Genomic DNA, 18,832 nt, shown 5'->3' on the forward strand with positions numbered 1-18,832 from the left:
TATGTCTGTCGATTACCCGTCACTTTCTTTTTCAGCGGATAACAAAATGACAGGTATAACTTAAAATAAAATTAGATGGCGTCTGCAGGAATTAGCACCATTGAATACTTATTTGCCAAACACGGACTTGTATTTATTTCTTGAAACAGACGTATAGGAAATTTATTAACCGAAATTCGCGCGTATATGCAGACAAAGTCGTGAGTTGGAGCTAGGTACTACATAAACCACGATTTTTATTATACGTTTTAAAATAAATAACTTGCTAATGAAAACCTTATAATAATACTCATATCCATCAACATTGGACACTTCATCCACAACACCGCGACGATGACGTAATTGACCGCAAATAAGTAAAATCTTTATTTCCTCTATAAGTAACATGTGAACATCTGGATTATTCCCAGTGGCGCCCTCTAGCACTGTCCTCCCTCATTAAACACGCCATTCCTCTTATAATGGGTTTGGCAGATGGACTAAAGGCTTATGTTACGTGATCTAACGGGTCCGATGCATCGACTTATTATTTATTCGTAGGATGCATCAGGATCGGGCACTTAAACAATACAGGTGCTAGTGACACCGTAACGCTGCGCTGCAATGTAAATCGAACAACGCGAACCGTCGTTCGACTATGTATACGAAGTCAGTGACTATTCGCGTTGTTCGATTTACATTGATGGTTTTTAATAGATAATTGTCACTTTTTATTTTTTATTTTAAATTTAAGTTCTATGCGGCTTAATGCGCAAAATAGAACTGATCATATCAATTATTAAAAAAACCTTTTTTATGAATTTTCCAACAGGAAATTCCACTTGATATCAACTCAGAATCATCTTCCAAAATTTTTGAGAGGGTGTCACCAGAACCCTGTATATCGGGTGAGCAGGGCCATGATTCCGCCATACATGTCATACATACACCCGACTCATCGTGCCCGAGGAATCGCGTAATTTAATAAGGCCTTAAGGCAGACTTTATGTATGCTGTCGTGACTTATTCACCTACATAGGTTCCTATACTATACAGGGTGTTAGTGACATCGTAACGAATACTAAGGGGAATGATTCACACCCTGATTCTAAGTTAATATCGAGTGGAATTTTCCATCGCGAAATTCACGTTTTTTTAGTCTTTTAAAATTATTTTCAAATCTATACTTTCACGATGGAAAATTCCACTTGATATTAACTCAGAATAACGAACTGAATCATCTCTCCCAATGATCGTTAAGATGTCACTTACAGCCTGTAGGTACGACAAATTGTAGGTACATTTCATTGTTCAGTACCTATTGAATTAATCCACGTGTATAAAACTGTTGAACCTTCATGAAAAAAAGTAAAATGCTGGAAAAAATAAACGTCCAGATTAATATTATTACTTTTAACAAAATTGTTAAAAGCATTTTATTACAAAAAAATACCATGAGCTCACGAGTATATTCCCAAGTTTTTTTTTTATATTTAAAAACACGACCCGAGTGCTGTAGAAATGAAAAAAAAAATTCTAATCCGATGTCGCTTAAAATAATGGACAAGTACTTAATTTGTTTACTCAATGTTCAAAATACATACGCATACATCATAAACAGCCATTATAAGTCCCACTGCTGGGCACAGGCTTTCCAATCAAGCAGAACGAGTATGGAGCAACACGCTGCTCCACTGCGGGTTGGTGGAGGTGTTTTTTTACGGCTAATAGCCGCGACCCACGGGTTAATGTGCCTTCCGAAGCACGAAATCATCTCACTTTTTCGGACAATCAGGTGATTCGAGCCTAAAATGTACTTACTAAACTAATGTCAGTCTCACAAAGTGATTTCACCAATGTCCTAGGCCTCCAGATCGTGAGCCCAACGCTCTAACGCTCACGGCTGTAACCATTACACCACGATGGCAGTAGTTGTTGAGATTCGCATGAAATATTACTAAAGAGGTGATTTATCAACCTCATCAATCCTGGTGTCAGGGTTATTATTGAGCCGCCATAGGCCCTTAACATGGCTCATGCCTCATGGAGCGATTACTCACTTACATCAGTAAGTAGTAACCGAGACCACCGCCTTAGATGCCTTCCAAAGCACGGATCATCTTATTTTCAGACAATCAGGTGATAACTTTCAGACAGTCAGCCTGTAATTATGTTAACCAAACTGGGGATCACAAAGATGATTTTTGTGATATTTCCCCACCGGGATTAACCCGGGACCTCCGATTCTTGAGCTGAACGCTCAACCACTGGACCACAGAGGCCGTTATTACTAAATACTACCAAAATGTATGTTATGGGCGATAGGCTGATCCCTTATCACCATAAGGTTCATCATATCCATCTTAGGACTTCGTATCAACAGTGGCTGCAAGTTGTCTTTGATTACTTGTGGCTCTGCCCACCCCATTTGGGATTACGGGCGTGAGTTTATGTATGTATGTACTACCAAAATATGTGTTAGTCTATTTTGGTACGGCCTAATACCAACTGCAAGTAAAGGTACCTTCTTCACGGCACGATCGGGTATCGGATGATGAGCGATTTTAGGGTAAGGTGGCCATTATTAGATCACGCGTAATAAAACGCAGATTTTCTTATTCTCCTTATTATGTATTCTAAGTATAGGCTATTTGTATGAATGAATTTGTATAAATGTGTATATGTCGTGGCTAGATCGTAAGATTGATCATTTCATGATGTGGTCGACCATTTCATGAAATGGTCATATTTCACGAAATGGCCAACCGTTGAAACGTCAACGTTTAATGATATAGCAATCAACGTTTGGCCATATAGTTAGTAGGCGGTGTCCATGCTATGTGGTTTAATAAAAATGCGAATAGTCGATTAATTTCTTAGGTTCAAAATTATGTACCTGTTCGATATGAAAAATTGAACAATAACATTGATTCATCGATTATAATATCAATCAAGTTTTAAATATAATCGACGCCAGCGCCACTATCGGTGGATAATGTTACTAATTTTACGATATGTTTGCCAACGTTTGGCCATATCATGAAGTAATCATGCATTTCGTTGGTTATATCGTTAACCGTTTTGTGTTCATTGATCTGGCCACACTACATCATGATGTGGCCAACGAATGTTGTTCTATTTCATGAAATACGACCATTTCATGAAATGATCAATTCTATGATCTGGCCACGATACATATAAGGAGAATAAAAAATCACTTCAAAGTAACACATTCACATTCTAAGGTTGCGTGGCAGAAATTGCTGTTTAGCAATAAGTACTTGTTGTTATTAGTATGTATGTGTCCTGTGTATATTATGTTTTGTGTATTGATTGATTGACTGATTATGTCATATGGAGGTAATGATAGCGATTGCATAGGGTTTAATAACTGGCACTCGCCGCATTGTCAACGGGTGTCAGATTGCTTTCTTAGCTATTGTTTTCTTAGTTATGTTGCCCTTGTGTCCGCTTATCTATCAGTATAATAAATCAAAATTATATTCGAATAAAACTCGTCTTCACATCATTCTTTCAGTCCACATCCTACGCTCACTAATATTTTGGTCCTTAAACGTGGCTAACGTTTAAGAATTGGTATATAGCACATCTAGATTGTCCTATACCTACCCTATAGTGAAGACGTCACTTGTGTCAGTATTCCATGAGTTACATCGTGCCGTAAGGAAGCTCGCTAGAGCTATTTTTTTCTCAGAATAGGGCGTTTGTGCATTTGCTGCTCACTTTGGCAATTTTGGTGAATCTCCTTATTCTTTCAACCTCCATCGGATTTCCTTTCCGGATCCGTTTATCCTATTTCCTCGTTTGCTGTAGTTTTTGTGTTTGGTCGTAGATACGTTTTTGGGAATATTTTCTCTTCTGCAACTCACGCGTGGATAATGATGCCTTTCTTAGGCAAGAAACAAAGAAATAGTACAGTTGTATTATATTACAAACACTTACGGATATTGTACGCATAATGCTAACTTCTGATATGTATAAATAAAGCAGGTTATATTACTGACTTCTTTATCGAATAGATGACACAGTGTTATATTTCTGAATTTGATTTGCCATGGTGGTAAATTTTTCAACTTGTGTAGTAGGTATGTTTTCTTAGATTGCTAATGGTGTGCCAGATGTAAATGAGGTAGAAAATGTAGCAACGTAATAATTTCATGGAAATCTTGGAATGGCAATGTAGGGTACTAGAGTCACCAGAAACGTAATAACGCATAATAATTTATTATTTTTATTTTTGCTTCTGTGCTGTTCTGGGAGCAAATAAAAATCATAGAAAATGTTCAGCTCCTTGTCTTCCCGGGCATGTCGTAAAAACCGACAAAGGGATTGTGTCCTCTAACATGATGGACTAATGTTATGGGCGATAGGCTGATCCCTTATCACCACAAGGTTCATCATATTTTATCCAGCTTACGACATCGTATCAACAGTGGCTGCAAGTTGTCTTTGATTACTTGTGGCTCTGCCCACCCCATTAGGTATTACGGGCGTGAGTTTATGTATGTTATGTATGTATGTAATTTATTATTTTTATTCCAAAATGTTCACAATTTTATTAAAGTCTAAAAATATATCGATACCTATTTAAAAGTCATCATGGTTCAAAAAAAGCGTAGATTGACTCACAGAAAAGCAATTTATTTATGGCCAAAAGAAACTTAGCAATTTCATGCACTTGTAACTTATTAATTTACTTTTGATTTTTGTTATATTTTCATTTAAAGATAAGTATATAATTTATAATCCTGATTAACAAAACAAACGACAAACAATTTTGATTAAGTACTTATAGAGATAGAATATCATAATTTTATGAAATAAATCTTCATGTATTCACTGTTGAGCGTTCTGTTTCTGAACGTCGGCTGTAAAAAGGAAATTAAATTAATATTTTATAAAAAATAACACAAAATACTAAAAAATCTTATATCTGTTAACGATTTGAAAGTTGAAACTTTTAAGCTTGATACACACCGGTCCAGGAAAGCGGGACAAGCGGAAGAAGGCGGTAAAAGAAGATATTTATCTCAAATTCAATTTTGAATTTTTAGCGCATTAAAAAGTAAGTGCGCAAGGTCAAAAATGACACATTTCAATGTTGCTTTTTAGGTGAACTGCTTTTATGTGGGCTATTGGAGTGTGGTTTTATTTTACAGTTTATCCAAAATCTGTCGAAACCTAATAGACGCTTAATTTATTATTAATCCATATCGATAACCATCTAATATTGTAATAAAGACTATTTAATTTTGTGATAAGATAAATATTATTTGAATGCTTACTTTGGGTTATTTAGTCATCTGCACGTTCCGGCGGCGGAGGAATTATTTTTTCTGAAGGAATTTCAGTTTTGCATGCTGCAAAAGAACGGTATAAGATAGTTAAAATAGATAACAAATCCAAACTCGAAGAAACAATAAATAAATACAATGACACAAAACAACTACATGATGTAATAACAAAATCGACCACACGATTACTAAATACTAATCACGAAATCCTCTTTGTAAAGTAGGTATCGGAAGCAAGATGAGCGTTAAATAATGATTGCCCAGCATAGTTTTATAACAAGAATAGCAGCTATGCTCCGTACAAAAAGTAATAACATTAACGTTTGAAACACGTCAAGAACATTTGATATGTATCGCAACTTATTTGCTAAAATTACATAAACAAAATATTACTTACGGCACTTGTGCAACGGCACGCATTCGTCATCATTCAAATTCAAATTCAAATTCAAAAATATCTTTATTCAGTAGGTAACATAGTTACACTTTGAATCGTCAATTTTACATAACGAACGTCTCATCCGCCTAAAACTACTGCAGCTTCTCACAACCTGTATAGCCGGGGAAAAGAAGCTGCAAGAAAAACCTCGGCACAGGGCCCTAGACGTTCTTTAAAAAAATAAAAATAAACATAAAATATTGGTATACAATTGAGTAATTTAGCTGCCTAATATCAGTTCTCAGACAGTTAATCCCATGCATTCATATCTTCTAAATAATCACTAACTTTATAATAACCTTTTTTGTAAAGTTTTTGTTTAACTACTGTCTTAAAACAGTTGAAAGGCAAATTCTGAATGTCAATGGGAATCTTATTGTAAAAACGTATACATTGCCCCTTAAAAGATTTAGTAATCTTATGTAATCGACTGACTTGTAAAGCAAGTTTATTTTTATTCCTGGTATTAACAATGTGCCGATCGCTATTTTTTGCATTATTCCTATAATATTTCTTTTGACAAACACAGCGTGGTTGACAATTTTTCACTAAGTAGTTACAATTCGTTGCCGGCCGACGAGCATCCTCACAAGATTTATCTAAGCAGGGCGACGGACAGGGGGACCATTCTTCGTTAGGTCTAGTACATTTCACAGGTGCTAAAAATAATCATGACAAAATTGACTTAAAACCCGCCACAAATATCTCTCACGCAGTGAAAGCTATGCTACAACTTTTACGACAAAAATTGGTCGTACAAATCTAGAGTGCTTTATAGAAAATTATAATATAGTGTAGATATCTCGAGTCAAAAACTCTAGAATTAATTACAGCTTCTAGCCTATGGAAATTCTGAATTAGTGGGATTTATAATACTTAAATAGAACTTACGGCATTTCCGAGCAAGGATACAGGTATCATTATTGTAACTCTTCCTTTTGTAGTTCAGGTTGCAAATACAACCTCCTCGGCAATATTCGGGAGGGGGTGGGTCACAGGCAACAACTGCTCGGTTGTCATCAATGGGACAATAATCGTAAGGACATTGGACCTTACAGCCAACATATCTTTGATTCGGTGGACATTTTTCTAAAAAATATATAATTATAATATAATAACTGTTAACTATTTAAAATGTAACATTAAATTGTAACAACGATAAATAAATAAAAATAAAAAATAATAATAAATAATATTAATATTAAAATTTGCCATGTACTTAATTAAGAGTCTTTTTGTAATTATTTCTTTTTATTTTGGTGCAATAAAGTGTATTTGTATTGTATTGTATTGACATCATCTTGATTATCAGCCGTACGTCGCCCGCTGCTGGGTATAGGCCTCCCCCAAGGATCTCCACGACGATCGGTCCTGCGCTGCCCGCATCTAGCGGCAGTATTGTATTGCATTGTAATAATATTTGTAATTATAGCATTCTTAATCGTGATTTTAACAACATTAGACAGATCCGTGTATATTATTTTTCAATTAAGTATGGCTGTGTGTTGAATTTGCTATTTAGACTTTCACTCGGTTACATTCTTTACTAAGTAATATACAAACTTAAATGTACTTACTACAGTCACATTTTGGAACACAAATATCAGATTCGTTTCTGTAGTAGCCTTTTTGACAGACGCATCTTGGTATGCAGCTTTTAACAAATTCATTGCAAACACTTTCTGGACGTTCAAGATCTTGGCAAGACTCTGCCAAGCAACTAGATGAACATGAGTTCCATACTTCGTTTGGTCTCGTACATTTTACTGGAGCTGTAAAAATAATCACAAATCATGCTCGCTCATGCACATGCTTGTTTACCTATTATTTGAAAGAATGTGGGATACTACCGAAAATACTTACGACAGTCTTCAGCAAGTATGCAAGTTTGATCTTTAGAACTCTTGTATCTGTAGCCAACGGCACAACCGCATCCTGAAGGACAGTCACGAGGAGGCTTACAAGCAATCTCCACTTGATTATCATTCTTTGGACAGAAGTGATGCGGACATTTAAAAGTGCAATCAACTTTTGTCTCATTTTTTCCACATACCGGTTCATCTGTAAAAAATAAACTTTAATGCTATCAAATAAAATGTAACTTTTACGTCGCTGGTTCAGTTGTTTCTAAGTTTTGAGCGAAATTGAAATATCATATTAACATTTCGTAAAAAGAAACAGATTACACAGAAATACATAATATTGAATTCGTACTTACAACATTTCGATTTCTTTACGCAAACGCCAGACTTGTTTCTGTAATATCCTTTCTCGCAAACACATTTTGGTTGGCAGTTGTGCACTAATTCATTGCAAGTGCCTCCTTGTTTGTCTGCATCCTCACAAGAATCAGTCCAGCATCCTACTGGGCATCGACTCCACACTTCATGAGGTCTTGTGCAATTTACTGGTGCTATAAAAATAAAAGTTTTAGTAGTCATATTATTTGAAAGAATGTAGGATTCTACCGAAAATACTTACGACAGTCTTCAGCAAGTATGCAAGTTTGATCTTTAGAACTCTTGTATCTGTAGCCAACGGCACAACCGCATCCTGAAGGACAGTCACGAGGAGGCTTACAAGCAATCTCCACTTGATTATCATTCTTTGGACAGAAGTGATGCGGACATTTAAAAGTGCAATCAACTTTTGTCTCATTTTTTCCACATACCGGTTCATCTGTAAAAAATAAACTTTAATGCTATCAAATAAAATGTAACTTTTACGTCGCTGGTTCAGTTGTTTCTAAGTTTTGAGCGAAATTGAAATATCATATTAACATTTCGTAAAAAGAAACAGATTACACAGAAATACATAATATTGAATTCGTACTTACAACATTTCGATTTCTTTACGCAAACGCCAGACTTGTTTCTGTAATATCCTTTCTCGCAAACACATTTTGGTTGGCAGTTGTGCACTAATTCATTGCAAGTGCCTCCTTGTTTGTCTGCATCCTCACAAGAATCAGTCCAGCATCCTACTGGGCATCGACTCCACACTTCATGAGGTCTTGTGCAATTTACTGGTGCTATAAAAATAAAAGTTTTAGTAGTCATATTATTTGAAAGAATGTAGGATTCTACCGAAAATACTTACGACAGTCTTCAGCAAGTATGCAAGTTTGATCTTTAGAACTCTTGTATCTGTAGCCAACGGCACAACCGCATCCTGAAGGACAGTCACGAGGAGGCTTACAAGCAATCTCCACTTGATTATCATTCTTTGGACAGAAGTGATGCGGACATTTAAAAGTGCAATCAACTTTTGTCTCATTTTTTCCACATACCGGTTCATCTGTAAAAAATAAACTTTAATGCTATCAAATAAAATGTAACTTTTACGTCGCTGGTTCAGTTGTTTCTAAGTTTTGAGCGAAATTGAAATATCATATTAACATTTCGTAAAAAGAAACAGATTACACAGAAATACATAATATTGAATTCGTACTTACAACATTTCGATTTCTTTACGCAAACGCCAGACTTGTTTCTGTAATATCCTTTCTCGCAAACACATTTTGGTTGGCAGTTGTGCACTAATTCATTGCAAGTGCCTCCTTGTTTGTCTGCATCCTCACAAGAATCAGTCCAGCATCCTACTGGGCATCGACTCCACACTTCATGAGGTCTTGTGCAATTTACTGGTGCTATAAAAATTAAAGTTTTAGTAGTCATGCTCGCTCATGCACATGCTTGCTTCCCTAATATATGAAAGAATGTGGGATTCTACCGAAAATACTTACGACAGTCTTCAGCAAGTATGCAAGTTAGGTCTTTAGAACTCTTGTATCTGTAGCCAAGCGCACAGCCGCATCCAGAAGGGCAGTCACGAGGAGGCTTGCAAGCATATTCCACAAGTTCATCATTTTTCGGACAAAAGTGATGGGGGCATTTAAAAGTGCAGTCAACTTTCGTCTCATTTTTACCACATACTGGCTCGTCTGTAAAATGAAGGCTTTTCATAAATTTCATGTATTGATATGAAATAATTAAACATAACACTGCGAGCAGATTGCAGTCATTTGGTCGGTGGTATTGAATATTCATGCTTACAACACTGTGATTTTTTAACGCAAACACCGGCTGCGTTTCTGTAATATCCCTTTTGGCAGACACACTTTGGTTGGCAGTTATGAACTAATTCATTGCAAGTTCCTTTTTTTTTATCTGCGTCATCGCAAGAATCAGTCCAGCATCCTTCCGGGCACGGATCCCACACTTCATTGGCTCGTGTACATTCTACTGGTGCTATAAGAAGAAATATTTTTCCATATGATAAAGGTCCATATTAAAAGAATGGTATTTCGAACCAGAAAAATCTTTCAATTTGAATAACTTACGACAGTCTTCAGCTAGTATGCAAGTTTCGTCATCATTACTTTTGTATCTATATCCAATCTTACAGCCACACCCAGAAGGACAGTCTCGAGGAGGCTTGCAAGCGTATTCTGTACGGTCATCACTATGCGGGCAGTAGTGATACGGACATTTAAAAGTGCAGTCTACAGTTGTCTGGTTTTCTCCACAAGGTGGTTTAGCTGTAAAAATCGTAATCTAACATTATATGTCATGTGTATAATCGAAAAATAAATTTTCTTTCCATCATTGGCACACCGTATCACAGAAATATGATATCAGTATATTTCTGTAACGTACTATCAATCAATAGCAAAATTTCTTATAAATAAAACGCAAAATGTTTAATATTTTAGTGATGAAAAATATAATATGATGCTAATGTGCATTGTCATTGTTCAAAATAAGGTCAGCAGGGCGGGACCACTTGCCTTTGAAGAGAGATAATAGGTAAGTTAATATTTAGAGCTGTTCTTGAAATGATTTTAAGCGCATACATATTTTAGTTCACAATTTTCCGAAACAAGGATATTTTTGTTTATCGAAATGTTCACAACTTTCGGCAAAACAAGACATTGGACATGAGTACCATACTTCATAATGTCTGGTACAAGGGTACCTATTGGACCTATAAACAAAGAAAACAATGAAGAAACATAACAGCTGGACTCCAGCTGGATATTCTATAAAATGCGTAGAGAATGATTCATACGAGTAATATGGGAGTTTTGTTGAGATTAACATGATTTGATACTAGTTTATTGAATATAAACACTTACGACATTCTTCGGTAAGAATACCTTTATTCTATAACGATAAAATTTTGACCATAAGTCCTAGACTTGGAAGCGTTTGCTAGCTAAGAGTGATCCATCCTAGACCACATCGTCACTTACCATCAGGTGAGATTATGATCAAACGCGAGTCTAAATTTTTTTTTTTCAAAAATGAAACTCTATATCATTCACTAAACAGACGTTCCACTAATTAGTTATTAATTAAGCTAGTTGGCATATACTTACGTGGTGGACAGTCATTGTTTAAGACGCAAATGCCATCGTCAGTCCGCAGATAGTCCTTCTTGCAGTCACATACGGGAGGTTTACATGGGCGACGAGGCTGATCACAAATATATGAAGTGTAACTGATGTTACAAGCCAACGGCGGGCAACTTATATAATCCACTAAAGTTTCATTAGCACCGCATCGCTTTGCTGAAATAAAAAATAGTGGACCAGGAGGATTAGCCAAGTTGCAAACGGTTATGACAATCGACAGTGACAGTGATAAAATTAATGGGATTGACGAAATATATGATATTTCTAATAGCAACAGTAGCAGTGATAAAAATGTATGGAATTTATATATTTATATTTTTATCACTGTCACCTTCATTGGGCTAACCCCTCTTTCTCTTTTGCATTATGTTTTCTCTCACTTTCATTTATGTTAAATCAAATACTATTTACCTGTTACTGTAATGGTTCCGTGATCATGGCACTTGCAACAGAGTTGAAATATCGGGAGTCTCATATCCCTGATTAACGCGGTAAGAACCCGGTATTATGTGTTTTGATTATATTTAAAGTAAGCTTATTGTTCGTGTATGCAGATTACAGTCGCGGTGAACATGGGGGTAAAAATGCCCCATCTAAGCAATTCAAAATTAAGAAAAGTAAGTACGCAATGCAAACAAACGTCAAAATAGCAACATTGCTTTCTTAGATGAATTGCAACGATGTGGCATTTTTAGACCACCGTTTGCGTTTTATTTATTACTATAAATACTATTTCTAATAATTAAATACATACGTTTATCACATTCGTTGGATGGTACACAGATTCCGCTGGAATTCCTCAAGTGATCCTTAATACAGTCACATCCGGATTCTTTTGGGACATTTTTTATACATTTGTATTCCGTGTAAGATATGTTACAAAACTTTGGCGGACATGTTTTTTCTGTTACCCATTCTTCGTTGTATCCGCATGGCGGCGTTTGACCAGCTGGAATAAATATTTTTACATAATCATGTCCCGCTTTTAAGTAATTATAAGAAAACTCGACTCGTGTAATAATTTTAATAATTTATGTACGATTTTGATGATAAAAAATAACGTATATCAGATAAAAGGCTACACATGCTTGATGCTACATGCTTGATATTTAATACGAGTATCAACCATAAAGCGTGCGATTTACCCTATAAAGTAAAAATAAAGGTTGAAGTACCCTTATGTTCTTCTATCGTGTGGGTTGTGAGGTGAATTCCCAACCCGATCAACTCTGGTGTGAGCCGCCAAAGGCCCCTGACATGGCTCATGTAACGACTACTTACTTACGTCAGTAACTAGTAACCAGGACCAACGGCTTAACGTGCCTTCCGAAGCACGGATCATCTTACTTTTTGGACAATCGGGTGATCAGCCTATAATGTCCTAACCAAACTAGGGATCACAAAGTGATTTTTGTGATATGTCCCCACCGGGAGTCGAACCCGGGACCTCCGGATCGTGAGCCCAACGCTCAACCACTGGACCACGGAAACCCTCATAAAAAATGGGTGTAAGTATACACATGGTGACTTTATATCTTTACCTTATAAGGATTTGATATTACATCGTTACCAGCCAGATAACATACTTTCAATCATAACGCATTATTTTTTAGAATTTTGTAGATTGTGTATACAAGGTACTTACTGCACTCATATGAAGTGACGCATTTCCCTTCATCATTCCTGTATAGGCCTTCTTTGCATCTAAAAGCTGGTGGTGGACAACATTTCGGTTCTGGTGGACATTTTCTTTTCATCCACAAAGCAGAGCAGTTTTCGGTTGGGCACAATTTAGGGCATAATTCGTAATATTCATTCGGCGGTGCTTTTGGGGGTTTGTATACTCCTATAAGGAAGAAGAAATACGTTAGCATAAATTATTATAATTAGATTATAAAAAAATAGTTACCCTTAATAAGAAACAGTGCTATATACATATATAACATAAAAAGCCTATACACGTCCCACTGCTGGGCACAGGCCACCCCTCAATCAACCGGAGAGGGTATAGAGCATACTCCACCACGCGTCTCCACTGCGGGTTAATGGAGGTGTTTTTACTGAATGAATCATCTTACTTTTTCGGACCATCAGGTGATTCAAGCCTGAAAAGTCCTTGCCAAACAAAAGACAGTCTTACTAAGTAATTTCGACAATGTGCCCATCGGGAATCGAACCCGGACCTCTAGATCGTGAGCGTAACGCTCTACCCACATAGACCACGGAAGCTGTAGTTGCAGTGCTATATAAAAAAAAAAAATTAAGATTGAAGTCGAGGGAGCTACAAAACTTCAATAACAATACGTCCTGCTATAGTGGAACATCCATCCATGCACGTCAGAACACGACTACGAAAACTCAGTATTGATAGTATCAATAGTATCGATCAGGGAAGGTGTACCAAGAATTAAAAGTAATTAGGTTATTTAACGATTAAATAACATACAAACCTAATGAGATAACTTTAAAACTTACCTGAAGGAAAACGACATTTAGTTTTTGTTGGAGTATTGGTAGCCCAAACAGAGCTTATCAAAAGCAGTGCTATCCACATCACGATGATGCCTCAAGTGACGGGAAAAAAATATCGGAAACAATTGTAACCTTGCATGAAACAAATAAAACAATACATAAAAAAATGTTTCAACAAAGAAACTTGCAACAATACTTGTTTTTTTCTCGTTAAATGAATAGATTAATGATGCACAAAACTGATATGACACTTGTGCCAATACTAACCCCTTTATGCTACCGAACTGCTGCCTTTTCATTAAATTGTTCAACAATTTACGTACGGAAGAGTAAATATTTAATGTATAATAAGTACCTACTTATTTAATTATTCGCTTCATCGAGTTCATGATTCATTGTAATAGATTGAATATGAAATACATGTTTTGTTACTGTTTTGATAAATTTTAGCAGCCAAAATTATTTAAAATCTGTAAATGGATTGATAATTTTAAATTTTTTTCGTCTAATACCATAAGCAGCATGTCTTAGTCTTTTTTTATAATGAACTAACTACATAAATAAAAGGTACTTAACCATGAAAAGTCACATTTCAAACAAAACCTATTTTACAATTTCAGAAAAGCATCCCTGGGAACATTTTCGAATCCCTTTGAACGAAAGACATGGGACTGAAAAGTGGAAATAAATCCGGGATTTCTGGAAGGAATGCAAAGGCTTTACCGAATATCCTCGCAAAACAGGTTCTGTGTTTGAAGTAAGTTTGCAAGACAAAAGACAGCCAATATTCCGGATGTATAGTTTTGCGGATCAACGTGCACGGATTTCTAGACGTGGAGACTTTTAGTATGTTAATTAATTCCCTAAACACTCTGAACACATACTGAAAGCTTAGGATCTCTATGTGACCCGATCCCTTTCAGGTACTCTGTAACCCTTTTAATGACCGGACTAATTGTTAGGATTAAAGTGATTAAAATTAAATTTAATAGTAGTAATAGTAAACTTAACTACACAAAATAAAATAAATACCAAATATGTTTACTTAAAACTAGAAATGCTAGAAATGTACTTATAGTCTAAAACGATTACAGGAGTTGTACAGGGGCAACCCCAAACTAGGCAATTTACTTCTTTATTTTCGATAAATAAACTAAAAGAATATATAAATTGGAGCAGTGTTGTGGTATGTCCGATAACCGTTCCGGTTTTACTGAGAGGCGGGGACTGTGCCTAGAAGTGGGACATTAACCGCCTTTTACTAGCTGTAAAACACTGTCTATGGATACTGTTTAACTTCTAAGTAGTAAGTTGTAAGTTTCCACATAAGGCAATAATTAAAGTTGTTTGCAGGAACTTATCAACTTACTTACACATAAGTTATAGAATTATCAAAACGCTCCCAAAGTTGAGCCACACCCCGGACACTCCATACAAAAAACCTCGTTTTACACAGACACTACACATTGGCGTTACCGTACACGCGCATCTGTGTAACGTCTGACGCCATACGATTCAAGTTTAAACTATGTTTGAGGAGGGGTGAAGTAAACCTAGCTCAGACGCTGGTGGGGAGCGGAGAGTTGCCGTTCTAAACGTAGTATTATTCCTTATTCTATGGTTGAGCACTTGAGCATCGTAGCAGTATTCCCCTGTTATACTGGCAGCCCAGCAGAGTGAAATATATACGCTATTCTATACATATTTGATACCCGAATTCTCGCTGTGATAAATTATATCTCTAATGTAACACTTGACAGTTAAGTAGGTAAGTGTCCACTTTGATTAAATTAAACAGGGTCGACTAATTCGTTAATTATTTGCCACGGTCGGGCCCGACCCATATTAGGCATTCCTTTACCGAAAGCATTTACGTGTCCCTTTTAAAGAAAGTAGACACAAATGGTGTTGATGTAGAACAGGTCAAGAGCGTGTCGGAGTGGCCGAGGAGGGTTCCACAGCCTGTAACTATTGTTTCGATAAGGGCACGCACGACAAGACGGTGATGAAACACGCACATTTACCTTCAACTTTATTTTATGAGCCGATTCTAAGGCATGCTTTCGTTGCAGCCATCAAATTTCATTTATCAAATAAAATTAAAGAACATAACAATAAAGAACCATTGATGCTGATTCCTGTAAAAACCATCTAATTTTATTTTAAGTTATACTTGTCATTTTCTTATCCGCCGAAAAGGAAAGGGACGGATAATCGACAGGCATAAAATTTATGGAACACACAACTTTAGGAAGGAATTTTAAAAACCCTCCCAAATGTATATATTGGCCAATTATCCGACAGAATTAAGTTGACAGCACACATGAAACGGGTGGCATAACAGCGAAATGCCTATATAATTCGCCCGAGTTATTCATTCTTTTTAAAATTAACAGTTGTCAATCTCCTGTCCCTTTCCTTTTTGGTGAATAAGAAAATGACGGGTATAACTTAAGATAAAAATAGGAGGTGCCTGCAGGAAACGGGGCTATTATCTTTGCCTTATAGTAAAAACTACGTAACCGCCATCTATAAAAATTACATTCGGATGTGGCTCTTATTAACACAGAATCGTTTCAATCTAGATAAAAAATTATGGTCTCAATTTTGACCTGTTTTGTTAGGAATAAAAAATCACATCAGAATGTCATCATCTCCCTAGCAGTACTTATCCAGTTTTTCACAGGATCCGCTTACCTAACATGAAAATTTGACAGGTGCGGTTTTTACAGAAGCGATTGCCGGTCTGACCGCGGTCCGCGAAGGGAAAACCAGCCCAACACAAGTTAGGTCATATACCTCCTAAGGAAAAAATAACAAAATTATCAGAATGTGATTTTTCAAAAAGATGCTTACGTGGTTTTCATTATAAGGCGACGGTTATTTGGATAAAATATTCCAAACCCACGACCGCCGGTGTTTGCGATAATTGATGACCATCTAGCCACAAGCTGGGCCTCGCGTTCATTAAATATTTAAGGAGTGAAGAATTATTTATTATGTCTCCACGTGAAACCTTTTTGGCAAGAATTTTAGCTACAGATAAAGAGCAAAATATATACCTACTTTATGATAATAAATCAATAAAAATGTCAAATCAAATAATTATTGATGCAATAAACATTTAAAACAACACGTTACATAACACAAACCATTGCATTTACTGTAAATGCAACTGTATCATTCTTCTTTTCTTGTGTAGGTTGTAAGGTCAATGACCGGTTTCATCTACCTTGCTGTCAGGGTTACTTATAAAACAGCTACATACTTACTGAGGTAAACAGAGTAGTTAGATTCTACACTACATTCCAGATATGACATTCCGCCAATGAATGTCCTAACTAAACTAGGGATCACAAAGTAATTTTAAAATCGAACCAGGAACCTCCAGATCGAGAGACCAACCTGCGTGTACAGTCATGAGCAATATCATGTACCCACTTTAGAACCTTTTCGCACTAACATATTTGACATTAAATGAGACTTACGGTTCAATTTGTCAAAAGATTTAATGTGACATGGTTTCAAAATGTATACATATTACTACTAGTGACCGTACCCAACAGTGAGACATAAATATTTATTAATACATAGTTAAGGGGTCGGAATGAGGGTCAGATAATATTATGTTACTAATAAATGCTCACATTGTCGTAAGAATATGCAGTATGGAAATAGTAAAACATCCAAATGCAAATAAATAAAACATGTACCCTCTTCCATGCTGTAGTAAGCATACATAGAATTTTATATTTCCCAACATCTCTGTAATTTCGCACGATATAACGCGTACAAAGAGATATTAAATTTAAAAATGCACACCTTTTGAATTGGGTGGGTCGAGTATAGTCACTGAAACCGGTTTTATTCCAAAAAAAGGTTTACAAAACTGTGCATAGAGCATGGTACAAAGTAATTTAGCATAGAACGCCTGTGTAAAAATGAATGCAACGCAGTGAAATGTGCATAAAAGCGTAATAAAATCCACGTTGTACAAAGGCGTTCCCGTAATTGTTGAATTAATATTTTTGGGACTTATTTTTTTACATATTTCAATTTACATTTATTATTTGCCATATCATTTTATTATAAATTAATCATAAAAATATAAATATAATATCTCTCTTAGGAATTTGAATAAAAAATGGCTGTCTGCAAGTTGTCTTATTTTTACTTGTGGCTCTGCCCGTGCTCTGCCCCATTCGAGGTCTCAGGCGTGAGTTTATGTATGTATATGTATGCCTTAGTAAGTCTCTACTCATACATCAGAAGACGACTGCGCATTCACTTCACGAATACAAATTCAAAAATATTCATTAGGTAACATTATGTACATACATACATACATAAACTCACGCCTATTTCCCACCGGGGTAAGCAGAGACTATAGAATTCCATTTGCTTCGATCCTGACACACTTCTCTTGCCTCCTCCACACTCAACAATCGCTTCATACACGCACGCCGGTTCAGAGTAGATCGTATTGAACATTTTCTAAGGACATCTCCAATTTATAACATTATGTATCACTGTGAATCGTATTTTCTACATAACAAACGTCTTATCCACCTTAAACTATGCAGCTTCTCACAACCTTTAGAGCCGAGGAAAATAAACTTTAAAAAACATTTATATTTATAGCATCGGTCACCTGTTATAAAATACGATAGATAATGTTATGTAGCTCACTATTTACCTACTTAATTAAGTAAGTAGTCGTCACATGTAGTGAGCCATATATGAGCCATGTCAGGGGCTTTTGGCGACTCAATATAAACCTTGATACCAGGATAACGAAGCCGGTCACTGACCTCAAGTTGGTTATCAGGAATTATAAGCAAGATGAAACAATCTAAGTTGTTTTCTTTCCGGCTTTGGAAAGTTATTTTGAAGACTAATTAAAGAGCCACGCTCTTATCGGTGTACCATTTTCCAATCTTGTTTATCAAAGTCAATATTTTTTTATTAATTTACTTATGTAGTTATTTATAAAGTACTCATCACATACATTAAAACATTTTTACATTTAGAAGGTTACGGTATTGTGACTAATATATAAAACAATTACGGCGTACATAACATATAGTACAATTAAGGGTAAGTATTTAAAAATAACATTATTTAAAAGCAACTTTCGCAAAGGCCGGTCATAGGATGGGTGACCACAAAAAAAAAAAGTTTTCATCTCGAGCTCCTCCGTGCTTCGGAAGG

At 36.0% G+C, this 18,832-nt stretch overlaps 1 protein-coding gene across 7 annotated transcripts; it reads right to left on the bottom strand.

Moving 5' to 3' along the window:
* Positions 1 to 4,520: 4,520 nt before the first annotated feature.
* On the bottom strand, positions 4,521 to 13,753 carry LOC126370201 (zonadhesin-like). 7 transcript variants are annotated; one of them, XM_050014972.1, is made up of 19 exons: positions 13,625 to 13,753; positions 12,795 to 12,995; positions 11,904 to 12,098; positions 11,114 to 11,305; positions 10,076 to 10,273; positions 9,789 to 9,983; positions 9,479 to 9,676; positions 9,188 to 9,382; positions 8,833 to 9,030; positions 8,570 to 8,764; positions 8,215 to 8,412; positions 7,952 to 8,146; positions 7,597 to 7,794; positions 7,311 to 7,505; positions 6,625 to 6,822; positions 6,228 to 6,392; positions 5,692 to 5,721; positions 5,286 to 5,360; positions 4,521 to 4,868 (listed from the first exon to the last, which is right to left on the bottom strand). In XM_050014972.1, exons 1-18 carry the CDS (start codon positions 13,701 to 13,703, stop codon positions 5,296 to 5,298), a joined length of 3,090 nt encoding a protein of 1,029 aa, XP_049870929.1. In that variant the 5' UTR covers positions 13,704 to 13,753; the 3' UTR covers positions 4,521 to 4,868; positions 5,286 to 5,295. The 7 variants fall into 7 exon arrangements, with proteins under 7 accessions (XP_049870929.1, XP_049870930.1, XP_049870936.1 ...); XM_050014973.1 differs by lacking the exons at positions 9,479 to 9,676; positions 9,789 to 9,983; XM_050014979.1 differs by lacking the exons at positions 8,833 to 9,030; positions 9,188 to 9,382.
* Between the last annotated feature and the right edge of the window lie 5,079 nt (positions 13,754 to 18,832).

Source organism: Pectinophora gossypiella, chromosome 10, assembly GCF_024362695.1.
Source record: "Pectinophora gossypiella chromosome 10, ilPecGoss1.1, whole genome shotgun sequence".
Classification (NCBI taxonomy): Eukaryota; Metazoa; Arthropoda; class Insecta; order Lepidoptera; family Gelechiidae; genus Pectinophora; species Pectinophora gossypiella.